The sequence below is a fragment of the Typopeltis vanoorti genome, chromosome 8, assembly GCF_054136105.1.
Source record: "Typopeltis vanoorti isolate ZY-2024b chromosome 8, IOZ_Tvanoo_1.0, whole genome shotgun sequence".
In the NCBI taxonomy this organism is placed as follows: Eukaryota; Metazoa; Arthropoda; class Arachnida; order Uropygi; family Thelyphonidae; genus Typopeltis; species Typopeltis vanoorti.
This window is the reverse complement of record NC_143556.1, coordinates 54,916,347-54,943,107: the sequence shown is the minus strand read 5'-3', so window position 1 is coordinate 54,943,107 and position 26,761 is coordinate 54,916,347. Positions and strand designations below refer to the sequence as shown.

The following is a 26,761-nucleotide window of genomic DNA, read 5'->3' as shown; positions in this document are numbered from 1 at the left end:
TATAATGCGATTCTTGCGTAAAACGTGATTCGAGTGTAAAATGTTCTTCCCATTCCGTTTGCCATTAATATGCAGCATGCGAATAACGTTCGTTAGCGTGCTTTTGGCTGCTTGCATTTTAAACAAACTTCTTCAAACAGCAGATCGAATTCACATAGCAACACAGGAACATCCAATGGATAGCAACGAACAAAAACTTATTTTTTTAAATGCAACGCAGCATTGATGCCTCTCTACATAAGAAACAATAAGAAAATTTACTCTTTCGGAGCGAGTAACAGTTTGGCGTGCACACAGCAATCCAGATTATCTCATTTAGTGAGTGCCATCTCTACGTAATACACCTGGTTACCTCCCAGTGCTCTTACAATCAAACAATACGAATCGCCTACCAAGTGAATGTTTTTGGCCCGCCATCTAGCGGCACTTTGAAGAATCACTCCCCCCCCCCCCTTCTCCAGTTAAAGCTCGCAGATTGAGCGGTTCGGGATCATTTCATCAGGTGCTGTGTGGTCTTACAAGAGTGACGTTCACAGTTAGGAGAACAGCCGTAGACATCGTCAGCTGCTAATGAAGGAAATTTTCTGGTAATCACTTGGTTGGTTATCGGCTAGCGAAACCAACCCGATTTTGGTGTCGTACGTTTCGAGTGGAGCGTGACCTCGACCAAATCATTTCACGCTCAACGGACGTGCACCATTAGACGAGTTTCTTTTGTTTATTTCTTCCAGTTAATTAAGAAGAGAAGGAAAATGTGTCAGTTGATTTAATTCTTAAAGGAAAACTTGAAGGAAAACAACCCAACATGAAAACAATCCAAGCCTTCGGTCTTCGACATTAAAGAAACGTGCGCACACACACGCGGGGCGAAAGCATCCTTGGACTAAAAGCGCCCAGTGAAGCATCCGCTTGCTGCGCAGTAGGTGATCGCAACTTGCGCGCGGGTCTCTGTCTCTGAGTTCTACGTAAACAAGCTTCGTATCTCATCATCGCATCAACTTGTGAGGAATTTCGTGAAAAGGAGTTGGAAAGAGAAACGAGGAATAGCCATGCCTTCCACGTAAGTTGACGCTTGTTTCTTAAACATTCCCCGTTTTTGTCCTTTTTTTCTCATTTGATAGAAAATCTTTTATTATGGATACTGAGCCAAATAATGCGTCACGTGTTTTGATGTCAGTGCTTTATCGGGAGTTCAAATAGGGATTTTACACACCTTATGTAATAATGTGACTATTATAAATGCAATGTGTGCTTGACTCAAAGGGCGATGTAATATTCACCTTCTCTTCCACTTTTCTTGGTTTCGGCGATTCAGTATGTTCTTTGTCATTTTACAACTCACAATATTGTTTTTTTTTTTTTTTTTTTTTTTTACCGGTCATCATTTTGTTTTGTTACCTTCGCAGTTCTTTTGTTTGTCACGTTTCCTTATTTTATATTCCGTTTCGAATCTAACACAAACACACACGCTGTTTTTCTATTTGTGAATTTCTTTATTTTTTCTGTACTTTTAATTTTTTTCCCTCACTCCCACTCTACATTTCATTTTTCCGTTCAAAAAGCGTATGATTTCCCTCCCCCTTATTTTGAGAGCTAATTTCCCCCTACCTTTCTCTTTATATATACAACGTAAGTTATCTGTTGATGTCTTCCTTCGAGAAAAAGAGCTTGCCTTTAAGACACTTAAATATCCATTTTACATTTCCATTCATTTATAATAGCTCAATGAAAAAAAAAATAGATTTCCCGTATGCAATATTACTGACATTTGTTATGTATTTTTTACCCCCCCCCCCGCCCTTCTTCTTCATCCACTTAGAGATTCCTTTTTGTGAACGATAGGGCACGTGTAAAAATATTCCTTCGAAGTTTTTTTTAAATTATTTTAAATATATTTATTGGAAATTAATGGAAAAAAAAACGTAAATACACAATTTAGCATACAATTGTTTATGGCTGTTTCAAAAATTAAACAGGTATTTTAGATGTTATCGTCAAGAAGTGAACATAATCCACACTCAATCCCCCCCCCCTCTCTCTCTCTCTTGATCGATTTGCTGTCTTTACTGTTTCTTTCCATCTTTGTAAGTGAAGAGAAGCAGTTGGACAGTTTCTCTCCAGCTTTCTTAATTTTAACTAAACTGTGAAAAGTTTCCTACTTATGATTTTCTTTCTATCGTACACTTTTCTTTCTTTCATTTTCTTTCTCTCTCTCTCTGTGTGTATGTGTCTTCCTCCTCTCTCTCTCTCTCTCTCTCTCTCTTTTCCTCCTTCTGTCTGTCTCTCTCTTTCTCTCTCTCTCTCTCTCTCTCTCTCTCTCACTCTGTGTGTGTGTGTAATATCTTACTTCTTCTGTATCTCTGTCTCTTTTCTTTTCTTTTTTTCTCTCCTTTTCTTGATCTGCTATCTCGTTCTTTCTCCTCCATAAAAATCAAATGATAGAAAGGAGAGAGAGAGAGAGAGAAAGAGATTACATTGAAACCTTTTATACTCTTCATACATTTCAACGCATCTTCATTATTATTGTCCCTGATTAACTATACCAGACTGCAGCTTTCTTTTAATCTTTAGTTTGTTTTTTATTTATATTTTTTTAAGTGTCCGATAATAATAATACGAAATTCTCATGTTCAGCCAAGCATAAAACTAGTTCATGCACGCTGCAAAGTGTTTCACAATTCTGGTGATTCTTTTATTCACAATCTTTTTCTTTCTATCAACTAGAGTGCTCAACATCTGAAAAGTAGTAGAAAAATTGTTTGGTGTGTGGACTAAAGTAACGCTGCTAAAAACGATCGTTTGTAAAACAGAAAAAAAGTTACAACTGGGTGAGTTCGACAAAGACAGGAATGTAAACATACTATTAGCGAAAGAGCACCGGGCGTGTGTTAATTGCGAAAGACAGACTTGTGGAACAGCAAGACACATCTTTCATGCAATGTCAACATACGTCGATCACAGTGCAAAAGGAACCAAACAAAGGCAATGCTCTATAGCTGGCGTAACGATCCCCTGAGAAAGACAATGTGGCAGACAACGATTGAAGATAAAAGAGAACTTTGAAAACTTGCAAAAGATCGCAGAGAAAACTCACTTATCCACTAGAGAGAGATGCCGACTTTTCTCTTTTTCACTAAAGTATACAATAGTTTTAATATCTTTAGTTTGCATTGTTTGAGGCATCGAAGACTAACGACTGATTTTAAATACAAGAAAGTTCGGATTTGCTATCATACATAAGGATGTGGGCGGTATCAGTAATCGTTGCAATGATCACTATAAGAAACCATCAATTCCACAAGACTGATGATAGGGGATACGATCTTCTCGAAATATTTATGGGTACGTCACTGTCTTCCATTAAGAGCTGGGCGTTGTCGATATCTATAAATCAGCAATTCATTACTCCGCTGGAAGTTATTATAACTAACGGGATTGGCATTTTTAACAAGGTGGGGCTGTAGTATCATTAGCTCAATCACTCTCATCATCAATAAATTTTCTGGAAGGCTCTACCTTATATAGCAATTATATAGGACAGAGGAGACATCTATAGCTAAGTCGGTATTGACAATGCCTTTGTGAAAGACCTCGTCTGTAGAACACAAAGGATCTTTCTAAATGAAGGTCAACGAGCCGTCTCATACGGATGTGGAAGGATTTTATATCACTCAAACTGTCTCTAGATAAAATTTAAAAACAAAATATATTCATTCAGCATAAATAATCTTATCGAAATAAAGTTAAGAAAGCCTACGACACCTCACCAGTCCTTGGAAAAGAGCACAGAGCATACGTAGATGGCGAAAGTTTTCTCATTAGTTTAATAATTTTTTGTAAGGATATTTCCACATTCCTCTTTGAGGAATGTGAAATATACTTTAATAAAAATCCATTTCTCATGGCGTATATTTTTTTTTCATCTGACTTTTCTACCTCTATTAGATATTTACAGTAGTGTTCAATTTTAGGTAAATGAATGATTTTCTATAAACACGTATATGCTTTCTCGCTATTCGGTAGTGTGTTTGGTTAGATAAAAAGATATGCAATTATTTTGAACAACAAATGTCATCGCCGGTTTAAGTCACTTCTGTAAGTTACATTTTTTGTTGATGCAAAATTGCATACGAATAACAACCAATCAAAATCTCTATTCCTTGCACGTAAAGAAAATTAAGGGTGATAACAATTTTAATTGGTATGGCCCTAGAAAGACACTGATAAAAATATATCACTTGCTCTTTCAATATAAATTTGGACACTACTCGAAAATCTCGGAATTCGGTGGTGCTTCTGAGCGGGTCAGGACTCCACCATCCATCTATGTCCACCTATATAAGAGGACTGGCATTATAATTATTAAGGAAACTTATTCTGTAACTCCTATACGTTCCATGATCTATTAGGAAAAATACATTTAAATATACATAATATGCATTGCATAGAAAGACCGAATCCGGCCCAGAACCCACTTAAGGAAATTGAAATTAATGTCATTGCCACTCTTGATGGGCTCAAGTTTCTCGGCAGAAAGTTGAAATGATAATAATAACAATAACTTGAGGTAATGTTTGAAGTCCGTTGATTAATAAACCCTCAACACCGCAAGGTAAAAGAGGTAAAGGGAAGGCGAGATGAGATGATGACTTGACGTAATGAGAGTGTGACAGTTCACTTTTTATACGAACTTTAGATACCTCATAACTCTCTTTACAGAAAAAAAAAGCTGAATTAAATCCCCGCTATTTTCAGATTATTACAAAGCTTTTTAAATCATAACAATAAAGGATGTTTCTTTTTTCTTGAGAGAAGACATTTCTAGACACAGGGATGACAGGGTTTGCTCCAAACCTGATTTATTCAGGTTTCACTACCGAATTATTTTAATTTCATTTTTTATTCTGTATACTATATTTCTTTACGTTTGACAAAAAAGACTGTCTTTTCCCCCTTTAAACACACGCGGAGAGTATTGGCATATATACAACTGTATTAGCTATCTCACATTCTAGTGGTTTTCAACTTAAATAATTGAACTTAAACATTCATTTTAATAATTTATGATATGTTATGGTACTGTTCGAATTTCATTTCAGAATAAATTTATATTCAAAACAGTTTAAATAATTATGCTAAACAATGCTAAATAATAATTCAATATATAAAGGAGCTGTCTTTATATATTGAATTATAAGAGAGCAATTGTTACTAGCATTTCTTATAAATAATGATATTAGGCAGACTTTATTAAGAAAGAATAGAAGTTTATTAGTTTTTTCTTGGTCAAGTTCATTGTTGTATATTCATCAAGGATGTCTACTGTATTTGGCCTCATCTAAGGCTCTCCTGTCTCTGTCTAGGGTGAATTCTTGCGTAACAGATGAAAATCTCTACTGTCTGCTTAAATTAGCTCACGCAAAGACCTAATAAAATTTCTTCTGTCAGAGATCGGATTTGAATCTAGATCTTTTCCGGAGACAGTTGACATATGGAACCCACGCAACCTTAGAGATACCAGAAGTCTTTTACGGAGAGTGTGGTGCTTCGTTCGTTTAAATGACTAAATAGCAAGTCGTGTATCTTAACAGTTATGTTATCGTCCGAACCAGAAAAGAAATACAATTCATGGACTCTACAGTAAAGTCTTAGGATTATCCAACAATTGCCCTGCTGTGAACTTACTGTAGAGTCCATGAATCTATTGAAAAGAAGCCGAAATCAAACCGACACTAAATTTGATTCCTTCAGGAAGCCATTTTCAACGACCAATGCAATTAGTGGTTGAGCAAGGTTTCCCCTAACTGTCAGAAACAATTGTGATTTTCTACGATAATCCTATGAATTATTACAAAGTATGTATTGCTACGTGTGTATGCATATACTATAAAGAAGGCCGCTTGAAATATATAAAAAAACATTTTAGTCATTGAACCACCATATACGACTCTCAACTACTGTATATCAGTTCTCTTTGAGTTCACATGTTTCCGAATATCCCGCTAAGCCTACAGGTGCAACAATGATTCATATCACCATCTACCTGTGCACGCTTGCTATCGATTTTGCGTTGACTTCTCCAAGAGCTGGATAGTGAGATGCCTCTTGTGATCAATTTTGAATGCACCACATCTAACATAACTGGTATGCGTTGCACGCAAGATTTTACAATCATTGTAAGCAGATTCAAAACATACAATTCTCTCTCTCTCTCTCTCGAGTTGAATAACGAATGACTTCGCGTGTTGCATAAATTTCACGAATTTTCATTTTACTTCATTTTTTGTTTAGTAACGGATTATAAAGAACATTTATTAGGGATGGACTGCAAAGAAAAAATTCCAGGAAAAAAAAAGCAGAGTGACAAACATGACTTCTTTTTCAATAATTATATATTTAAATTTATATTACATAAGACTAATAGATGTGTAAATTATTTTAATAATTTTGCAGTGTTAATGAATTAAACATTTCAGAGAGAGATCTACATGCCATTATAAAACTTTAAACCAGCTATAAATCATCGGATTACTTACTATGTGACACATGCAAATTGAGAACATTCTATCAGATACAAGAAGGAAAAGTGCACGGCGTCATAGTGTTACAGGGCCTGTCAATAGCATAGATGAGATCGTCATTTTCCATGTTACTTCCTTTGAATGTCATGTAACAGCAACTAATTTTTCAATTATGTCACTCGGTGACATAATCGATAACCTGTATGATAGGCCGTTGGCTTATTTTCTTCTTTGCCTAACATTAAATCAATTCGTACGAAGTATATTTTGATAAAATGCATGGAAATGTGTCAAGAAGAAACGACATGTCCAGCAAACCACCGTCCATTTTCTACAGAACTCATTTTATTGACACGGGTTGAGGAGGAGATAAATGATTTCAGTCTGTCAATCGTCAAGATTGAATTTAAGTTTTAGAATTACGTAGGTACTATTTACAACGTGCTATTGTTTATTTACAGGTATGATAATTTATACCGTGGAGTAATATTTAAAGATAACAAAGTGAACCTATGCATGTTGAAACAGACTGAGGTAAAGAAACAATTTGAGTTCAGATAAATAGCTATGAATAACAAAAGACGATTGAATTTACACACAGGTTCGAAGAGAATATTTATGGAAACAAAAAATGTTCTATGGATGAAAGAAGACACAATGAGCAACCAAGATTTTTAATAAATAAATATTGAAAATTTTGTGAATACCGATGGAGAGATGTTAAGATGATGTAGCAACATTGTGGTGAAATAAATTGGAAAGAATATAGAGATGGGAGAAATAATAGGGAAATAGGTTTGGCAGAAATTGAAAAAAGCATCGAGGAAAATGAATAATAGAAAATACGAAGGGATACATGATTTGTGTTCAAATGATTATAGATTCTGATAGTTTTCAGAATCGAAATGGTTGGGTCACATCTATAGACTGATCTGTAAAAAGAAGATAACACCTAATGATTGTGCCAAGCTGATTATGTTCCAATATAGAAAAAATGCTCAAAAAGGGAGTCTAGCAACTCTAAGGAAAGAATGTTACTGTGTTACTGTACAAAGATTTATGAAGTGATAATAGTAACAAGAATGAAGGATAAGATACAGGAAGATGTAAGATAAGAGCAATTTGGTTTTCAGAAAAGGAAGTTCAATCAACTGTTGTTTAATTTTTTACTGTTGGTAAAAAATTAACCAACAGTTGATTATAAATATATTTATGGTATTTATAAGCATTTATAAATTAGCAAAATCATCTGATTGGGTTCAGTGGCGAAAAGTTGGGGAAATTTCGAAAGGAGAAGCATAGGAAAAATAGGTATGATCAAATACATGTACGTTAAATGCTGTTGAAGACTACATTTGGTAATTTGAAGACTACATTTGGAGATGGCCTGATATAAGGAAAGGATATATTCTCATTGCTGTGATCATTGTAGAGATGGATAGTGTCTTAGATATGGTTAATGACCTTATATGAGAAACAGCTGTGTTGCAGATGATGCGATCATTTGGGCACATTCAGAAGAAGAGCTGCATACGAAACTGGACAAATTAAAGAGCGTGCCACAAAATTACAGATTATTAATAGCGAGCGAGAGAGCCCCCGTAGCTCAGTCGGTATAGACGAAGTCGTTTGGTCGGTAAGACCTGGGTTCGATTCCCGTCTATGGCGTGAGGAAGAACCATTAGTCTGTCTCAAACGAGACAGGCTAAATCGGAGCTCAACCTGCCCCCTCTCCCCCAAAAGGGACGGGGGAAGAGAAACAGGGAACCCCTATACTAATAAATAAATAGCAAGAGAAGCGATAGATAGTTTTATATTGTAGAGAAAATGCACAAATGAAGGTTATTAGACCCGATTAGGAAGATTTGAGAAGATAGTAAAAATTTCAAATATCGGGAAATGTCCATTCTAAAGATGGGGATATCTAGGAGGATTATCTATCGGCTGTTATTTATTTATTTAACATATTTGGGCCAGTGAGGTCCCACTGAAGGCTAAGATTATGATTAACAGAAGTTACTTTCTTTCCAATTTTGTCTTATGCGTTAGAGGTATAGAGACTAATGGAAAGAGACAAAAGTAGAATACAAGCAATGGAGATGAAAGTTTTGAGGATGATATTGTCAAAAAATGGAATGATAGCAAAAGATAGAATTAGAAATGTGTACATATTTTGGAACTAGAAAGTGCTGAAAATTCTTGTGAAGTGGTATGGACATATAATAAGAATGAATTTAGAAAGAATACCGAGAAGAATGTACAGAAGGAAAAAATAAAGAGAAAGATCACAGAAAAGGTAAAGAGACCAGATACATTGCCTATAAATTGCCTATTGATCATCCTGATCTAATAGCAGTTGTCAATAAAAAGATTAATATTGTTATCATTTATTGCGTATCTGTTTATATATACAAAAGAGTTGCTTAATGACTAGAAATACATTGATGAATGCATAATTTAGATAATAATTTATATTACTTAAAATTGCTAATGTAAGGTATATTTTAATTATGAATTACTTTTAAATATTTTAAATGAATAACTATTATATAATATATAAATGCACTAAGGTTTTGTATATCAAGTAGTAACTCTTATTGTATGTAGGTTTCAAGTGGTAACTATGATCTCACTGTTTAATTAAATATCTTGCAGCTGTGGTGTTTTTTAATTTAATGATAGAGTGTTGCAAATGATTATAAACTGTGCATGTTAAGCACAGTTTGTTATATGTGGTGGAATTGATCTAGTGCTTAATGTTGAATTATAAATTATTTAAGATTATTCTAAATAGGAAATTAATTAAACTAAATATTTGTCGTTACAAGTAGTTTCTTACGTTGTCTATGCCTAAATACACCGTTGATCACAATGCTGAATATTTAAACAACGGATACAACTAAGTGCCGGCCTGTTTATCCGGGTGAATAGAGTATCCACTTTCAAACAATAGATGAGGGATTCAGATCCTATTGTGGATTGTAACAACGATGCTCTTTGGTTGAAAAGACCTTATATTGAATCCTTGTTCGACGCGAAGAAAACTTTATAAGAGCTTTTACAACTAAAGATAAATTAGCAAATCGTATACAAAATCAGAAAGATTTCCCTCTTGGAAATGAGCAAACAGATCTTAAGACACACGTCATCTGAAGACGTAATGTCGCATACCATTAGCTACTTCAATCTTAATGCAAACAACTTATCTGCGTCATAGTTAATTATTTGAAAGATATTAATTTGACTGACAGTAAGTAGTTTTTTCATGGCAGTATTTATATATTTAACTATATGCGCCTACGATAATCCTATTTATTGGCTTTGATTACAGTGAATACCAAAAATAACAGTCGATGGACTACTCAGTGAGAAAACGTACCAATGCTCGTGCTCTTCTGGATAAAAATAATCACTTGAGTAGATGCCTTACAAAAACGTCAGAAAAGCACACGTAGAAAATATAAATCGCCTTAATCGCACTGTAATGAGTCGAGCAAGCATTTTCCACTAAATATCATGACTAAACTTTAAAACTTCAATATTCATAAATGTGTTTTCGAATAAATCTGTTTTTTCCAATTAATTTATAAATATAATATGCAGCAAAAAAAAGCATAAATGCGGTGTAAACAGAAGTCCGTTTCCATTTTTATGAGATGTTTTTTCTTTTTCTTTTTTCCCCCTTCTTTTTCATACTGACAAACAAGAATAAAGTAAACCCGAAGTTCGCTCCAGAGTAGTCATTTAATCGCCCTCAAGATAAAAAATTACAATGCGCTTTTCGACTTTTTTTTTGTTTGACTCTTTGCATTTGTTCATCCAGGTCTACAAACGTGATTTCTGTTATTCAATCTCTGCAACACATCGACTTTCAGTTTCCCTATAACTGGTAAATGGAAAATTAACTATAAGGAATATTTATTATGTGGACATTTTTAACGAAAGTTGAAAATTACGAAAAAAATTTAATGAATTAAAATAAACTCTTATTGTAATTGCTTTGCAAAAATTTGTTGTGCCTTCTTTATTCACTGTTATGTGTTTTTCTAGTATCAACAAAATTTCCATTTAATTCAGCAGAGTTCGTGCACATCTAAAAAATACTTTTTTAATATTGTAAAAAACGTATGGCTATATAATATCGCCAAATGCTAGCCGGAAAATGTAAGTAAAATATCTAATAGTAGAGAAATTCATAAAGTATCGTCTCGGGACTGTATAAAAAGAATATGCGATCAATATTTCGAGAGATGAGAAGTCAATAACTCGATTCTCAGGATTTAACGGAGAAATGTGCGAAAGTGCGCATGCGTGAAAATAAGAAGAGTTTATGGTTACGGTAGTAAGAGCAATGCTTAGGAAAACGGAAATGCTCCCTTTATCGGATGCGACATTATGAGTTTTCTCGGATGTGATTCTGTAACAGAACAGACGAAGATTCAGGTAATCAGACGAAAGTATGTTGGGATAACTACATCTGAACAGCAGCAATCAACGAACAGACTTGTCTGACAGAAATTCCATCCAGACCGCTGACATCAATTCTTTTTATTCCGAAAGTACGAGAGAATATAACAGTACAGTCAAAGTCGTAAAGATTGGATCTGTAGTTTGTGATGATGGGTATACTGCAAGTAATATGCTGCTGAGGTTGTAACCAAAACTATATATATATATATATATATATATATATATATATATATATATATATATATATATATATATATATATTTTTTTTTTTTTTTTTTTTTTTTTTTTTTTTCATGCCAATCAAGAGAGGAGAAATCTACAAAGAGATAGGATCACTACCATGTTCTTTCCAACCCCCCTTTCTTACCATATTTATGGTTCATCTTGAACCCTTCTTCCGTATCTAAGTTGGTATTATAACAATAGAACATGAAGAATATTTAAAAGGTGATTCTTTTAAAAAAAATCAAGTAAAGGTGAGTTAGTTGAACTAATACGCAGATGAGAGATATATGATGAGAAGTTATATATATATATATATATATATATATATATATATCACATACGAAAGGTTGTATATCTATCGTACTTTAATAGCATAAATATAAGGGTTTATAATCTTGAAGGTCTACAGAATCAAAACGAAACTCTTTCATGCCTCAGTGAGATTCGAAATCCCAACATGTCCAAATTATACATGAAGCAAGCTGTCCATACGGTCAACCAAGTGTGTCCGTGATTCCCATCCCCACTATCATAAACACACCTGTTATTTGCCTAGTCAGAAGATACTGGTGTGATCAGATACTGATGATATTGGGTTAGTTACATAACCGTATATTTCAAAAACTTGTGCGAATATAGTGATACAGTAAGAAGACTTGAAATTTTGCTGATATGAAAGTAAAGCCAACGCTAAAAATTAGGACGATCCCTAGACGACTCCATAGTGGCCGAAAGACAGTCCTCCTCAGCGTTTGCTCCACTCAGTGACGGGCTCCCCCACCACCGAGCAGAACCGCTCATATTCCAGGGAAAAGCATCCACGGACACAGCCCCTCACTGGGCGGGCCATGCCGGAGAGCACCCTCCTCGGAGACTCAAAATGCTCTCTCAGGGCACCCCCCCCACACCCCCACCGAGAGCAAAATCTCGGAAAAAAACCTAATGCTGTAGCTGAAACCGAGACTCAGTTTCACTGGCTACAGCATTGCCATCTGTTATCTTCTGGAATTCGGATTCATAATAATAATTACAAGATAGTATTGCTCTTTTTAACTTTAAAATATTTTTGAATAAAATATATAAAATAATTTTATTTCAAAAAGGAGCATGAATAAATATGCAAAAATTTAAATAATACCTTTGAATATAAATACCTTTTATAATTAATTAACATAATGATTGCAATATTTTTTATAAGAAATAATAACAAAAGCCTGCACATTAATAATAATTATAATAAGAAGAAAAAGAACAGAACTTCAGTTATGACATACCGCCTAGTTGCTTATGTTAACTGGCGTAGTAGTGGAAGAGTATGGGAATTACGTGAAAAAAAGTACAATTTTAATATGAATCTGTTTTCACAGAAGTTATTTCAATTTGTTACCAAGCTGAGAACTGCTAAGGGTTGTAATTACTGAAATTAGTAATAAAGTGTATCATCTCTCTCTGTCATGATCAAAGTTGCTTCTTCAGCGCTCTCTTCATGGGTGTCAAAATATCCATAAATGCATGAAATTCAACTACTTTACAACATTACTGCAGTTCTTTACAAAGTGGAAATTTGATTTAGAATTCTTGAATTTATGTCACTTATACAGTTCCTGCTTTAAATTAATGAAACAAACCCATTACATTTTTTTGTCATTCCAAGGATGATATTACATTCCAATAATCTGTAACCGCATAACGTTACCGTTTCAACTCTCCGTTGTCCGATATCTAAATACAATGAGGAGCAAATATTTACTAAACTGTGAGCACGCCCTGTGAAGGCGAAAAAATTACGGATAACTGTCCTTATAAGGAATGGCTTAAATGGGCGAAGCAAGAATGCTTTTCATCTTCTCCGTTATCTGTAGAGGACAGTGTAAGGATAAGGTGTTATTGAGCTATATATAAATATAAAGCTCTGATCATTGCAGGAGGGTAACTGCAAGAGCCTCAGTTAGAACTTCATTGGCTACGGCATTGCCCTCCAAGGGTATTAATCACCGCATCTGACGGTCGATTATCAAAATTCACACGGGTAACTGTCCTTATAAGGACTGAATGATATAATCACGTAATCACAAGAAAGATATTTATTTAACCAAATATTTCGGTCTGGAAATAGCAGACCATCGTCGGTGGTATTACAACAACAGTTTAAAAAATACAAGCTAGAATACTAACAATAGATCGTTGAAATTAGAACATGCCGCGTGATGTTATATCACTAAGTATGAAACGAAATATTTTGAAGTAGAAACATGATTGAATTTGCTATTAAAAAAAAAAAAAAAAAAAAAAAATAATGAGTAATCTTGATTAGGCTTTCCCAGATTTTTGATATAGATATGCAGTCATTACGATTCAGGTTGGGATGATGGAGCAAGGCCTCCACGCTTTCCTTGAACAAACGTTCGAACCTATAACGGGATCTATGTAAGAGGCGCGTTTTGGACCAAAGGATGCTGTGGTCAGTTTCAATCCCGTGTTGAGCCAAACCAGACTTTTCAGGTTTATTGTGAAGAATGGATGATTGATGTTCTTGGATTCTTTTTTCAAGAGAACGTCCAGTCTGTCCAAAGTAAGAGAGATCACAGTTGCAAGGAATTTGATAAACTCCAGGAAGAGATAAAGTTGAGCGTTTGTCTTTAGGAGAAGGAAAATGAGAAGACAATTTGTTAATACGATCTATTGTTAGTATTCTAGCTTGTATTTTTTAAACTGTTCTTGTAATACCACCGACGATGGTCTGCCTGCTATTTCCAGACCGAAATATTTGGTTAAATAAATATCTTTCTTGTGATTACGTGATTATATCATTCAGTCTTATGTCGCAAGTATCCTTAAAACAACAAATTCTTATCCTTCACGGGGAAAATGCTACCAAAATAACTGGTAAATTAGGAAAACTTTCAGTTATACAAGGTAGGTTACGAGCAAAGATTAATTTCTTAAAAAAGTGCCGCGACAACAAGATTATTCCCAATTTCGCTAAGATTAAAGAAACAATAAAATCTCCTGGAGCTCATAATATTTACCGGAACACAAGTTTATCTCTAATCCGTAATCAACTTAAAGCTGCTAAACGTGATCTTGCTATTCACAGTCATCAGACTTCTGATTTACGCACCTATATATCCACAAATTTGGATCCACATCTTTCTCACATAGTTCTAAATGTAGCTAAACGTTCTACTCAACGTGCTTATAATAAACTAAGTCAACATCTTAACCGTAAATATGAGGCTCTTTCGTCTAAACAATCCAAGCCATTCATAACTCCAGATAATTGGATTGTAAATATATCCGGACGTCCTTTGACTAAAAGCGAAACCCTCATCCTTTCAAAAGGACATGATTTTTCTATTGTTCCAAATAAAATACCATATCTAGATTTCCTAGTTAACATTGAAAGGAATCTTAATCATCTAACCAGCGATAATGCTAATGCTCTTCGCCTAGAAGTCGCTTCTTCTCTACTTAAGGCTAAACTTCCTCCTTCTAACATATCTCCTTCTGAAATGAAATCTTTACAGTCCTTGAGAAAAAATAATCACCTCATTATCACTAAAGCTGACAAGGGAAAAGCAACAGTAGTTATGGACTCAGTAAATTACAGAAGAAAACTTTCTCTTTTGCTTCGAGATCGCTCCACATATCAAGAAATTGATTATAATCCAACCAACAGACAACTAAAGAAATTAAATTCTCTCCTTGATGAAGTCATCAGTTTGGATAAAGACACAATTGAAAGACTTAAAACTCATTTTGCAAGACCTCCTAGATTTTATGGCCTTCCAAAAATCCATAAGATTGACTATCCTCTTCGTCCAATAGTAGATTGCATTGATTCTCCTACTTACCGTATAGCTAAATATCTAGCTAAATTACTGAAATCTTACATTGGCAACTCGAGTTCTTTTTTAAAAAACTCCTCAGATTTCTTAGAAAAATTAAAAGATGTCTCATTACAACCTACAGATCTTATGGTTAGTTTTGATATAGAATCTTTATACACCAATGTACCTCTTAAGGAAACTTTAAAACTACTTGCTGACATCTTTCCTCAAGATATTATAAAACTATTCGATTTCGTTATACATTCTGGTTATTTCATATGTCAAAACAAATTTTATAGCCAAGTAGAAGGAACAGCCATGGGAAGTCCTCTTTCTCCAGCTTTAGCCAACTTTTATTTAGAACATTTAGAAAAAGTCCTCTTCACATCTAGTTTCCCTCTACCATCTTTTTGGGTAAGATATATAGATGACATATTTGCTATTTGGCCTCACAGTAAAAACACTTTATCTTCCTTTTTAAACAGTATTAATTCCTTACATCATCGCATAAAGTTTACTATGGAATTAGAAGAAAACAACCAGTTATCTTTTTTAGACGTTCTCCTCATCCGATCATCTTCAAATATTCTTACAACTACAGTATACAGGAAACCAACATTCACAGGTCGTTATATTCTGAAAGAATCAGCCCATCATCCATGTCAAAAAACAGGAATTATAAAATGTCTCATCAAAAGAGCCAAAACTAATTGTTCTACTTTTGATTATCTACAGAAAGAACTTTCTACTATCCAGCAACACATGAAACTCAATGGCTTTTCTGAAAAAAGTATTCAACGTCTTCTTACATCTTATAATCCTCCACAAAACAACAAAGATTCAATACGTCGAGTACCTATTCCTTATATCTTCGGTATTTCAGAACCTATCGCAAGAATTTTGAAGAAATATGATTTAATAGCTACGTATTCTCCTATTAACAAATTGTCTTCTCATTTTCCTTCTCCTAAAGACAAACGCTCAACTTTATCTCTTCCTGGAGTTTATCAAATTCCTTGCAACTGTGATCTCTCTTACTTTGGACAGACTGGACGTTCTCTTGAAAAAAGAATCCAAGAACATCAATCATCCATTCTTCACAATAAACCTGAAAAGTCTGGTTTGGCTCAACACGGGATTGAAACTGACCACAGCATCCTTTGGTCCAAAACGCGCCTCTTACATAGATCCCGTTATAGGTTCGAACGTTTGTTCAAGGAAAGCGTGGAGGCCTTGCTCCATCATCCCAACCTGAATCGTAATGACTGCATATCTATATCAAAAATCTGGGAAAGCCTAATCAAGATTACTCATTAATTTTTTTTTTTTTTTTTTTTTTTTTTTTTTTTTTTTTTAATAGCAAATTCAATCATGTTTCTACTTCAAAATATTTCGTTTCATACTTAGTGATATAACATCACGCGACATGTTCTAATTTCAACGATCTATTGTTAGTATTCTAGCTTGTATTTTTTAAACTGTTGTTGTAATACCACCGACGATGGTCTGCTATTTCCAGACCGAAATATTTGGTTAAATAAATATCTTTCTTGTGATTACGTGATTATATCATTCAGTCTTATGTCGCAAGTATCCTTAAAACAACAAATTCTTATAAGGACTGGCTTAAAGGGGCGAAACAATATTGCTTTTCATATTCCCCGTTGTCTGTAGAGGACAGTGTAAGGAAAAGGTGTTATTGAGCTATTATATAAAAAGCTCTGATCATGGCAGGAGGGTAACAGCAATAGCCGAGCCTTAGTTAGAACTTCATTGGCTACAGCATTGCCATCCATCACCCTCCAAGGGTACCAATTTTAGTCGCCTCGTACGACATGCCATGCATTAGCTACATTGGTGCTATTCTTATCCCGGCAACCACACGGGGAACACGGGTAACTTATAGTCCTTATAAGGACTGGCTTAAAGGGGCGAAGCAAGAATGCTTTTCATCTTCCCCGTTATCTGTAGATAACAATGTAGGGATAAGGTGTTATTGAGCTATTAAAGCTCTGATCATGGCAGGAGGGTAACAGCAATAGCCGAGCCTCAGTTAGAACTTCATTAGCTACAGCATTGCCATCCATTACCCTCCAAGGGTATTGGATTGAATGAATCAATCACCGACTATGTAAGTAAAGGTGAAATCTCAAAAATACGGACGATCTCTAGGCCACTCCATAGTGGGCGAAAGACCGTCCTAATCTCAGCGTTGGTTCCACTCAGTGACGGGCTCCCCGACCACTGAGCAGAACCGCTCAAATTCCGAGGAAAATAATTCACCGACAAAGCCCCTCAGCGGGCTGTGCCGGAGAATACCCTCCCCGGAGACTCAAAGTGCTCCCTTAAGGCAAAAACCTTAAGAGAGCAAACTCAAAAACTCATCGCCCAAGGGGATAAGAGCAACAGCCGAACCTCAGTTAAACTTCATTGGTACAGCTTTGCGTTGCTATCCATCACCCCCAAGGGCATTAATGAATCAATCACCGACTATGTAAGTAAAGGTGAAATCTCAAAAATACGGACGATCTCTAGGCCACTCCATAGTGGGCGAAAGACCGTCCTAATCTCAGCGTTGGTTCCACTCAGTGACGGGCTCCCCGACCACTGAGCAGAACCGCTCAAATTCCGAGGAAAATATAATTCACCGACAAAGCCCCTCAGCGGGCCGTGCCGGAGAACACCTTCCCCGGAGACTCAAAGTGCTCCCTTAAGGTAAAAACCTTAAGAGAGCGGACTCAAAAACTCCTCGCCCAAAGGGGTAGCAGCAACAGCCGAACCTCAGTTAAACTTCATTGGTACAGCTTTGCGTTGCTATCCATCACCCCCAAGGGCATTAATGAATCAATCACCGCATCTCACGGTCGATTGATTCTTCCATATCTCACGGGTAACTGATTTCTCGTAAGCTGGATTATAATAATTTTATTCATGATTTTATATGGTGTGAAATTTAATTACGTACTTTTTTATTCTCTTTTAATTTTTAAAATTATTATTACTTAAAAATGTCACTTTAACTATAATTTTAATTTTGATTAATTTGTAATTTTTTTTCCGAAAGTGTCACTTCTATCAGTGACGATTGGCGTGCAGAGATTCAACAGTCAATATTTGCAGTCTTTTACTTAATTTGATTGACAAGCTCTGGATTAGAATGAATAAAACTGATTATTGATGATCTCTGGTCAACTTATTTTTACGAAACTTCCATAGTTTCTACATTCGGTTTTGAAATAATGCTGGATCTAATTTCCACTTTAATTTTTATAATTTTATAATTTTAAATTCTAACTCTAATTTTTATAATTTTTGCATCACCGAATTGAAGCCTTTTGGCTCTTTATTTTAGTAAATAAAATGTGATTTTGTGTATCTATGTGAAAAATACTTATCACTTTACCTCAACCATTTCGTTTTTTGTAGAGGGAAATTATAAATATTTGAAAAGTCAGTATGTTGTGGAACAGTGCTTCCTAAACTTCTGGATGTCAGGGCCCCCTTTGGAAAAATTAAAAAATTTCACGGCGCCCTAGAAAAAATATCGTAATACTGACACATTATTATAATATTTATTGTATTTATATTCAATACAAAATAGCGAATATTGCAAAAATCAAATGCAAATATTACATTTTTAGCATCTTACATTCAAATTTGACATGGCACATTTTCTCATATTTTTAAATAGATAGATATATTGTTATTGTACATTTGTAGTACAAGCACATGAAACGTAAAACGATTAGTAATAAAGAAAGAATTAAAAACATAAAAGAAGTTTAATAACAATTTAATGTGATGGATGTGTTTCAATACTGCTACACAAGAAGTCAATATCAGGTAAAAATTTAAAATTGTAATTCTTAGATTTCTGCTTTGAAATGAAACTTATATGAATAAGCGTATATTTACTACTATTCATTGAGCGTTGGAATACGCAGGAAGCAAAATTCGTGAACCCATGTGTGATTTTTTTCCATTAAAATATAAAAAATAACAAAAACGAAATAATAAATAATAAAAAATAAATACGTTTCTTTTAAAATTAAAAAAAATCTACTTAGTCTTAAAAATTTTTAATTTGTTTTCATGATTTCACGGCTCCCCTCAACAAAACCTACGGTCCCAAGGGGGCCGCGATCCACTGTTTGGGAAGCGCTGTTGTAGAACACGTAATTTAACTATTTCAACTTTTGTCAATTATCATATCATGCATAAATATGACTTCGTGGTTTTATTATTGGATGCAATACAGACCTTGTAAGTGATTGAGTAGAATGTTAAAGACAAAGAAAAAGAAATGTTCACATTGGATATGCACATGACAACTCTTGTAAAACTCAATGTGGCAGACAGATTGAGTCAAAATAGTATCTAAATTGTCAACATGGTCGAAGACTGTTCGAGTGTTACAAAATCGTCTAAACTAAAAGATTATTTTAGCTGCTGTACTGACCTTAGCTGCAACGCGTTCTTGACATTTCCTTCTACAGCTGATGGCATAGCCTTGGAAAATCTTTGAACCAATGATATTATAATAGTGAAAAAAATAATTTTATATTACAGCAATGATTGTGAGAGATGCGAATAGTTTTTGAGTTAAGCAATAATACTCATAAGTCACACAATATACATTTTTTATGCTGTTATAACATTTTATTGTGAATTATTTCTTGCAAATTTATTTTTACGGAAATTTGAATTAGTCTTTTACTGCTATTCAGAACTAAAATTATTATTAAAAAAAAAACAAATGAGATGCGATCTCCTATGTCATCAATGATGCTCATTTTTCTTTCATTTCTGTCTCAGCACTCAAACAATCTCTAAACTTTGACTATTTGTATTTTTTTATTCAAAGTTTGTATTTTTAGTAGTTTGATTGTACAGCAACCCTCGATTAATGCGCTTCCGATTAATGCGTCATTATTTATTTATTTTTATACCCAAATTCGATTAATGCGCCTATATACATCTTAAAAATAAATGTTACAGATTTAAAAAAATTTCTGTCTATACATTTTTATGGCTAACGATTTTAAAAAATCACTCACCAGGATGAAATAATTTAGTTACCGATTTAAAATATTTTACAAAGTTATTTTTAATGCCATACAACACTACACTATTTCCATGTTCACTATGTTCCAAATGTATTAGCCAAAATTTATGTCGTCTGCTATTTACGTAGCATTTTGCTGATCATATCTCGTGCCTCCTTTGCAATTGCTCCTTACTTTTTTTTTCTTTTAAAGTATTTTCCCAACCTTTGACCATGAGTAAATGAATTAGTGAGCAAGAAAAGTGGAAGCGTGAAAAAGATTCAAAAAGTAATCTTGTTGGAAGAAAAACTTGAAATATAAAGAAAAATGAAATGGACAAGGTGAGTCCAGAGTAAAGATAGGACCAGAACACAAAATGGGCGAATCAACTATAAGGGCAATTTAAAGTAAAGCTGCTGAATATAAAGAGAAAGGTAAGGCTGCTTCAAGTTCATGAGGCATGCAAACCACTCGAAATCAAAGTATTATAATGATTGAATTAGGGAGATTCCTTTCTGTATGGATCGAAGATTGTAACCAGAAACGGATCCCGGAAAGCACTGATCTTATTAAATCAAAAGCATTAAGTCTCTTTGCAACCTTGAAAGAAAGGGCTATTAATGATGGAAAAGAAGAACAATTCCACGCTACGCTACTGCTGGGTGGTTGAAGCGTTTCAAAAAGAGAAATAGATTACATAATGTTCTAATCACAGGCGAAGCTGCAAGTGCAGATAAGGAGGTGGCCGCAAATGAAATTATCCAGAGATTTTGAAGAAAATTGTGGAAGAAGGAGGCTATTGTGACCAACAAATATTTACTGTCGATGAATCCGGTCTTCCAAGACTTTTCTTGCCAAATCAGAGAAATTTCAGCCTGGTTATAAAGTATGAAAGTCGAATGAAATTACTGCTAGCAATATGCGAGCCCTTTGGATGAGTATTCTTTCACATTATGCAAATGATTTTAGAGGCTTTTCAAATGAAATGGATGATGTTGTTGAGGAAAATGTCAACATCAGGCATGAACTTAGTTTTGATGAAAGTGGCAATGATAACGTCCAAAAGTTAATTCAATCTCATTCTGAGGAATTAAGTGATTCCTACCTGCTAAATTTAGTTGCACAGCGGGAAGATCCGGAAGAATACTAGAAAATTTAATCTGACAACCCAAAGCGAATTTCCAGAAACAATTTTGAAATATTTTTTATACAATCGAAGTTTTTATGCAGTGCTTAGAGGCTGACCCTGATGAAGAGAAAAGCAGTAAAATTTGCAGAAGAGTAGAAGAGGCAATAGGCCATACCGTCAGCTGTATGAATAAAAATAAACAGAATGCCTACTAAAATACGTTAGCTGAATTATTTATTAATAAGTAGAATAATAATTTATATTCTGAATATGTTTTATTGTCTTTCAGCTTCATGGTTTTCCTTTAACGTAGGCTATTATATAAGTTATTATACTCGATTAGCGCCTTTTCGATTAATGCGCCTGTTTTAAAGAACGCATAAGGCGCAATAATCAAGGGATTGCTGTATTATTGTATTGCTTATTGTCATAAGCTACAAATTTTAACACTCAAAACCATGCAGCTTTCTTTCTTTCTTTTCTGTTTTTTTTACACTAGAAAAAAAGGAGTTGCGATGACTTGAGATGTCAATACCCTAATATTACCGATTTACAGAATTAGGCCTCTCTTATTAACATTCCAAAGAGTTATTATTTCCTTTTGTGAGTTTTTGAGATGCTATATATTAATAGTTTTCCTTCTTGGCAAAGTAGATTTACTTTAATAATAACATTGGGTTCTTTTTCGTTAAACGAGGTTAATGTTCTATATTTGTTTCACTTTTTTATTAAGAGATGGAGCTAAGATGCAACTTTCAGCGGTGATATCAATTATGCCACGAACGTTTCTTTACAAATATGACCTTTCGATGTTTGTAAGCGCATTTTTGAATTAAGAAGTTTAAAAGTTAACAGCACTTTTAAATTAATAGCAAACATATCTTGAATAATTTGAAAAGTAAACGAACTGCTTTCATTTTAATTCAGCTTTTGATTATGTAAAATCAAATTTATGTAGAAATAGTTATGAGGCCGAGAGGTGATTGAATTGAAAGAAATAAAATAATAATAATAACATTTACTACGACTTACATTTTAAGCTCTATAGTAGTCTTAATGCATTGAAAAAAAAATTAAAATTGGAAAAAATTGAAAGCAACATTTTTTTTTCACAAATCATTTTTAACATACGGATCTATTTACGATAATAAAGAATGGCTCATTAAAGTAGGTTATTGACAGGTGGATATTTTATGGTGATTTTTGATCCCAACTGCTACATACGGGAGAGTTCGATGCCACTATTTATTAATAGTAAATTTTATCGGAAGCGTTTATATTGAGACTCCTGCTGTTACTTTGTTTTATTTGCCATGTCTGTCAATCGTATGTGTTCTCGGACCAGTTTGCACAGACAGAAATGCCAACTATTGCTTGCATATAAAATAAGCTAGATATAGGATGCGTTGTGTCAGAATATCGGTCGATCACTCTGTCTTATCTGGATACGATCACACTGTAATTGAATAAGTAAGTGCGCCCACGGTTCATTATGAAAGAGAAACATTACGAAGTTTGTGTAAGTTGATTCCATATTTATATTTTTAATCTATAAATTCCCGAATTAAAATTTTAGTTCTGGTACGTTGTTTCAATATGAACTGTACTCCCATCTGACACACTGAATAATTTACTATGAATTTAACTTAATTTAAAAATTGTATTTATCTTTTTCTCTGTGAAAGCAATCAATTCATGATTTCATTTGATTATTATTATTATTATTATTATTATTATTATTATTATTATTATTATTATTATTATTCTGCAGCTTCTCCCACTTAAGTGGGGTCACTCTTTGTAATGAGTCTCCTCCACACCTTCCTGTCTTGGGCTGTCACCACATCCAAGTTCTTCAAGTCCTCTTCTACCAGCTCCCTCCATCTCTTCTTTGGCCGCCCACGCTTCCGCCTTCCTTGCACATCCATCTGCATGACTCTTCTTCCCACATATTTGTCCTCCCTCCTCATCACATGACCAAACCATCTCAACCTTGCCTCCTGTATTTTCGCTCCTAAGTTCGTAACTTTCACTGTTCCCCTGACATAGTCATTTCTCAGACGATCCTTTCTGGTCACACCGTACATCCACCTAAGCATTCTCATCTCTGCTACTTCCATCCTGCTGATGTTATTTTTGCTGAGGGCCACAGGTTCTATAGCATATGTCATAGCTGGCCTCACTACTGTCCTATAAATTTTGCCTTTCAGATTGATCGGCACCCTCTTATCGCATAACATTATTATTATTATTATTATTATTATTATTATTATTATTATTATTTGAAATCTTAATTTAATTAATATTAAGGATGAAATTACAACTCCAATAACTTTGTTTTTGGTAGGTTTTACTTGTAAGATTATTTGCAGGCTTTACTTTGCCATTCAGCTTGTGCGTTTAGTTTAATTTCAAGCTATATCCTCTATGATTTGGCTCGAAGTCGTATTTATCATTTTGTGTTGTCGACGATTATGCTCACTGACCAATACAAATGAGAATATCTGAGACTACACGTTTAGTTGGTGGATGATTTTCATAGTTTGATGTGACATCATACCCTTCTCGGCCAGTGCGAATCCTAATGTAGATTCGAGTAGTTTTCATTGCAGGAGAAGCTTTAATCAACATTTCTTCATTAAGCACACGTTAGAACCCACCTTATCTCTCAGAGCAAACACTATATAGAGATGGGAAATAGACTCTAAGAGTTGCTGAAAGAGTTCCTCTGGGATTCTTATTCGTTCAGTTTTGATCATGTTCCACATTCATTTCTCCCACTGCATATCACAGATGAACAGCTGGATTGAGATATATGACTGTGAACAGGACAATGAATATGATGAAGTTTCAATAGTGTTCTTGGAACGTTCCGAATAGTCTTCGTCTTGTCACGTGGCGCATTATTCTATAGAAATTGTAGGAAATAACCATTACTAGGCGGATTACCTGTGAGAATGAGAATGAAGAATAACTGGGAACTGGGATTCTTAACTACTTTAGGATATTTCGGAAATGTTAGACCATTTTAACACACTCAAGACAATGTTAGGCGTATCTGAACTCCAGTAAAGCAGCAGTTTTTGTGAATCTTGCACTGTAATTTTTGGTGTCAACTATTCACATCGCAATCAAAGTCATTTACATCAGTTTTATGTGATCCGAACTGGACATAGGTTGGGATGAGACTGATTTGTTGAAATTTAAGAAAGTAATTAAAGTTATCAAGGCTAATGTGTAAGTCTGTTAATTCGTTCTGCTGGCCAGTTTGTGTGTTTTGTGGAATCAAACAAATCACCCCCTTCGTATGAAACCGATTAACAAATCTTCAGCTGAAAAGTTATTGTAAAGTTCACATCTTAGACAGGATTCAAACGTAGATCTTTTCTTCTGGAGGATGGCTGCTAACTCCATCTTCGCGAGTGAGTTAAGGAGTGTTTATTTTTAATGTTCTTTTCTAATACCAGATAATTTAATAATTTCATGCCAGGAATAACGGGAAGATTATTTGGTCATTCTGAGGAGTGTTGATGTTTACTTTTCTTTTTTAAATGATAAAACTGTGCTCATCTTGAGTTAATAAGAGTTAAATAGTCGACAGATGTTTACTGTTCCTATCTTTTTGGAACTAACACTGTTATTTTCTCTTTATCAAAATTAAAATGATAATAATTAATGTTGTTTCTGGTGATTGGCCAACTAATGTAATTTCTAATTAACTTATAGCTAAAATATTCTGAGATTTACAGTTCGTGTAACATGTGTGTGTGTGTGTGTGTGTGTGTGTGTGTGTGTGTGTGTGTGTGTGTGTGTGTGTGTTTAAAAATAAATGAAAAATTATACTCAATGTTTAGGTTTCTGTGCTTTAATGTTTGTGTCAGCGAACAAAGTACGTTGAACGTTGCTCACTGTACAAGGAGTAGATAAATAGGGAAGTGTGCTAAACAGATGTTATGATCCATAGCTTCATTCTTCGAGTCATTCTTGGAGCAACGCCCACTAACAGTGGTGATAAAATTGGAATACCATGTATAAGATTACCGAAGCCACCATAGCAGTTTTATAAATTATTTTCTCGTCAATCTTTGGGTGCGTTTTTCTGAAAACACTAGATCATTGGTTTCATTTCCGTTTTCGCATCCATCCTTAATCAAACAGGATTGCTTTATAGACTTACATTGTATTTTAGAAGTCCTTAAAAGGACTGGCTTAAAGGGGCGAAGAAAGAATGCTTTTCATCTTCCCCGTTATCTGTAGAGGACAGTGTAGGGATAAGGTGTTATTGAGTTATATAAAGCTCTGATCATGGCAGGATTGTAACAGCAATAGCCGATTCTCAGTTAAAACTTCATTGACTACAGCATTGCCATCCAATACCCTCCAAGGGTATTAATCTCCGCATCTCACGGTCGATTATCTTTCTCACATCTCCAATATCCGCACGAACAAGGGAAAGTATATGGAAATAAAGATATGATATGCTTTTCTCTATGGTGCACTTTATAAATATCTTAAATACTGTTGGTTTTAATCCATACAGAACATAATTTTTAAAGAAACGTTTATATTTCATTCTCGATGTCATAATTACAACACTTTTGTATATGTTTAATTATATTATGAATTTTTGAAAAGATTACTTTATAAAGCAATGTTTCGAAAATTGCTTTATAAAGACATCTATGGAAGATCTGAGTCGACATTGGTAAAAGATTTATTAATGCATTTGGGAAAAAGTTTTGATGCATTTGTAAAAGATTTATGAATGCATTTGATCACTATTATTTAAGAGATATTTCGAATGTATTCCTCTTAAATTAGCATCCACACAAGACTCAATCTTTACAACATAAGTATACAGATGTAATGTTAATCTAAATTCCTTTGGGTAGTGAACGGTTTCCGTACTTGATGAATATGTTAAACAGTCGCAATATGTGGCAAGTTATTATCTTATTTATATTTCAGAGACCGGTTTCATGGTCTGTTTATGCAACAAACCATGCAACAAACTTGGATTTTGGAAGCAAAGGTCATAAGTCAACTATACATCCTTACCAATTAGTTTCTATAATCTTACTAACGAAGATTTTAACTCTAATGAGCTACGGAAGATTATATGAAAATAACTTTTTTGTTGCTAGATTCACGATATTTGATACGTTAGAGAAGAACTCATGCAACTGTAGGTAATCTTTATATTACGATTAATATTAACGAAGTCATAATATCCTAATTATGTCTGTTTAGTGGCGCCTTAAATGGTTAATAAAAACTGTTGAAAAAAAAGAAAGAAAAGAAGAGCGACATCAAAACCAGAAAAGAAAAGAAATCTAATAATATTCAAATTTTTAGCTTAATTAGTAAACTAAAAATTAAAACTTAATAAAGTTTCTGAAGAGAAGTTTGACAAATTATGCGGTTATAATAAAATTTCTCCATAATATTAAAATATAGCGCATCCCTCCTAATCCCTCCCTATGAAGGTTTTAAACATATAGTACAATCGCACTGTTGGATTTTTATTTATTTATTATTATT

General features: G+C 34.2%; 1 protein-coding gene across 1 annotated transcript in view; it reads left to right on the top strand.

Moving 5' to 3' along the window:
• Positions 1-529: 529 nt before the first annotated feature.
• Positions 530-26,761, top strand: part of LOC150104004 (phosrestin-2-like) — a 57,410-nt gene continuing 31,178 nt past the window's right edge. The window contains exon 1 of the mRNA XM_090396784.1: positions 530-1,060. Within this exon, the coding sequence (XP_090252910.1) occupies positions 1,050-1,060 (11 nt within the window). The 5' untranslated portion in view covers positions 530-1,049. The remainder of the gene's footprint in view (positions 1,061-26,761) is intronic.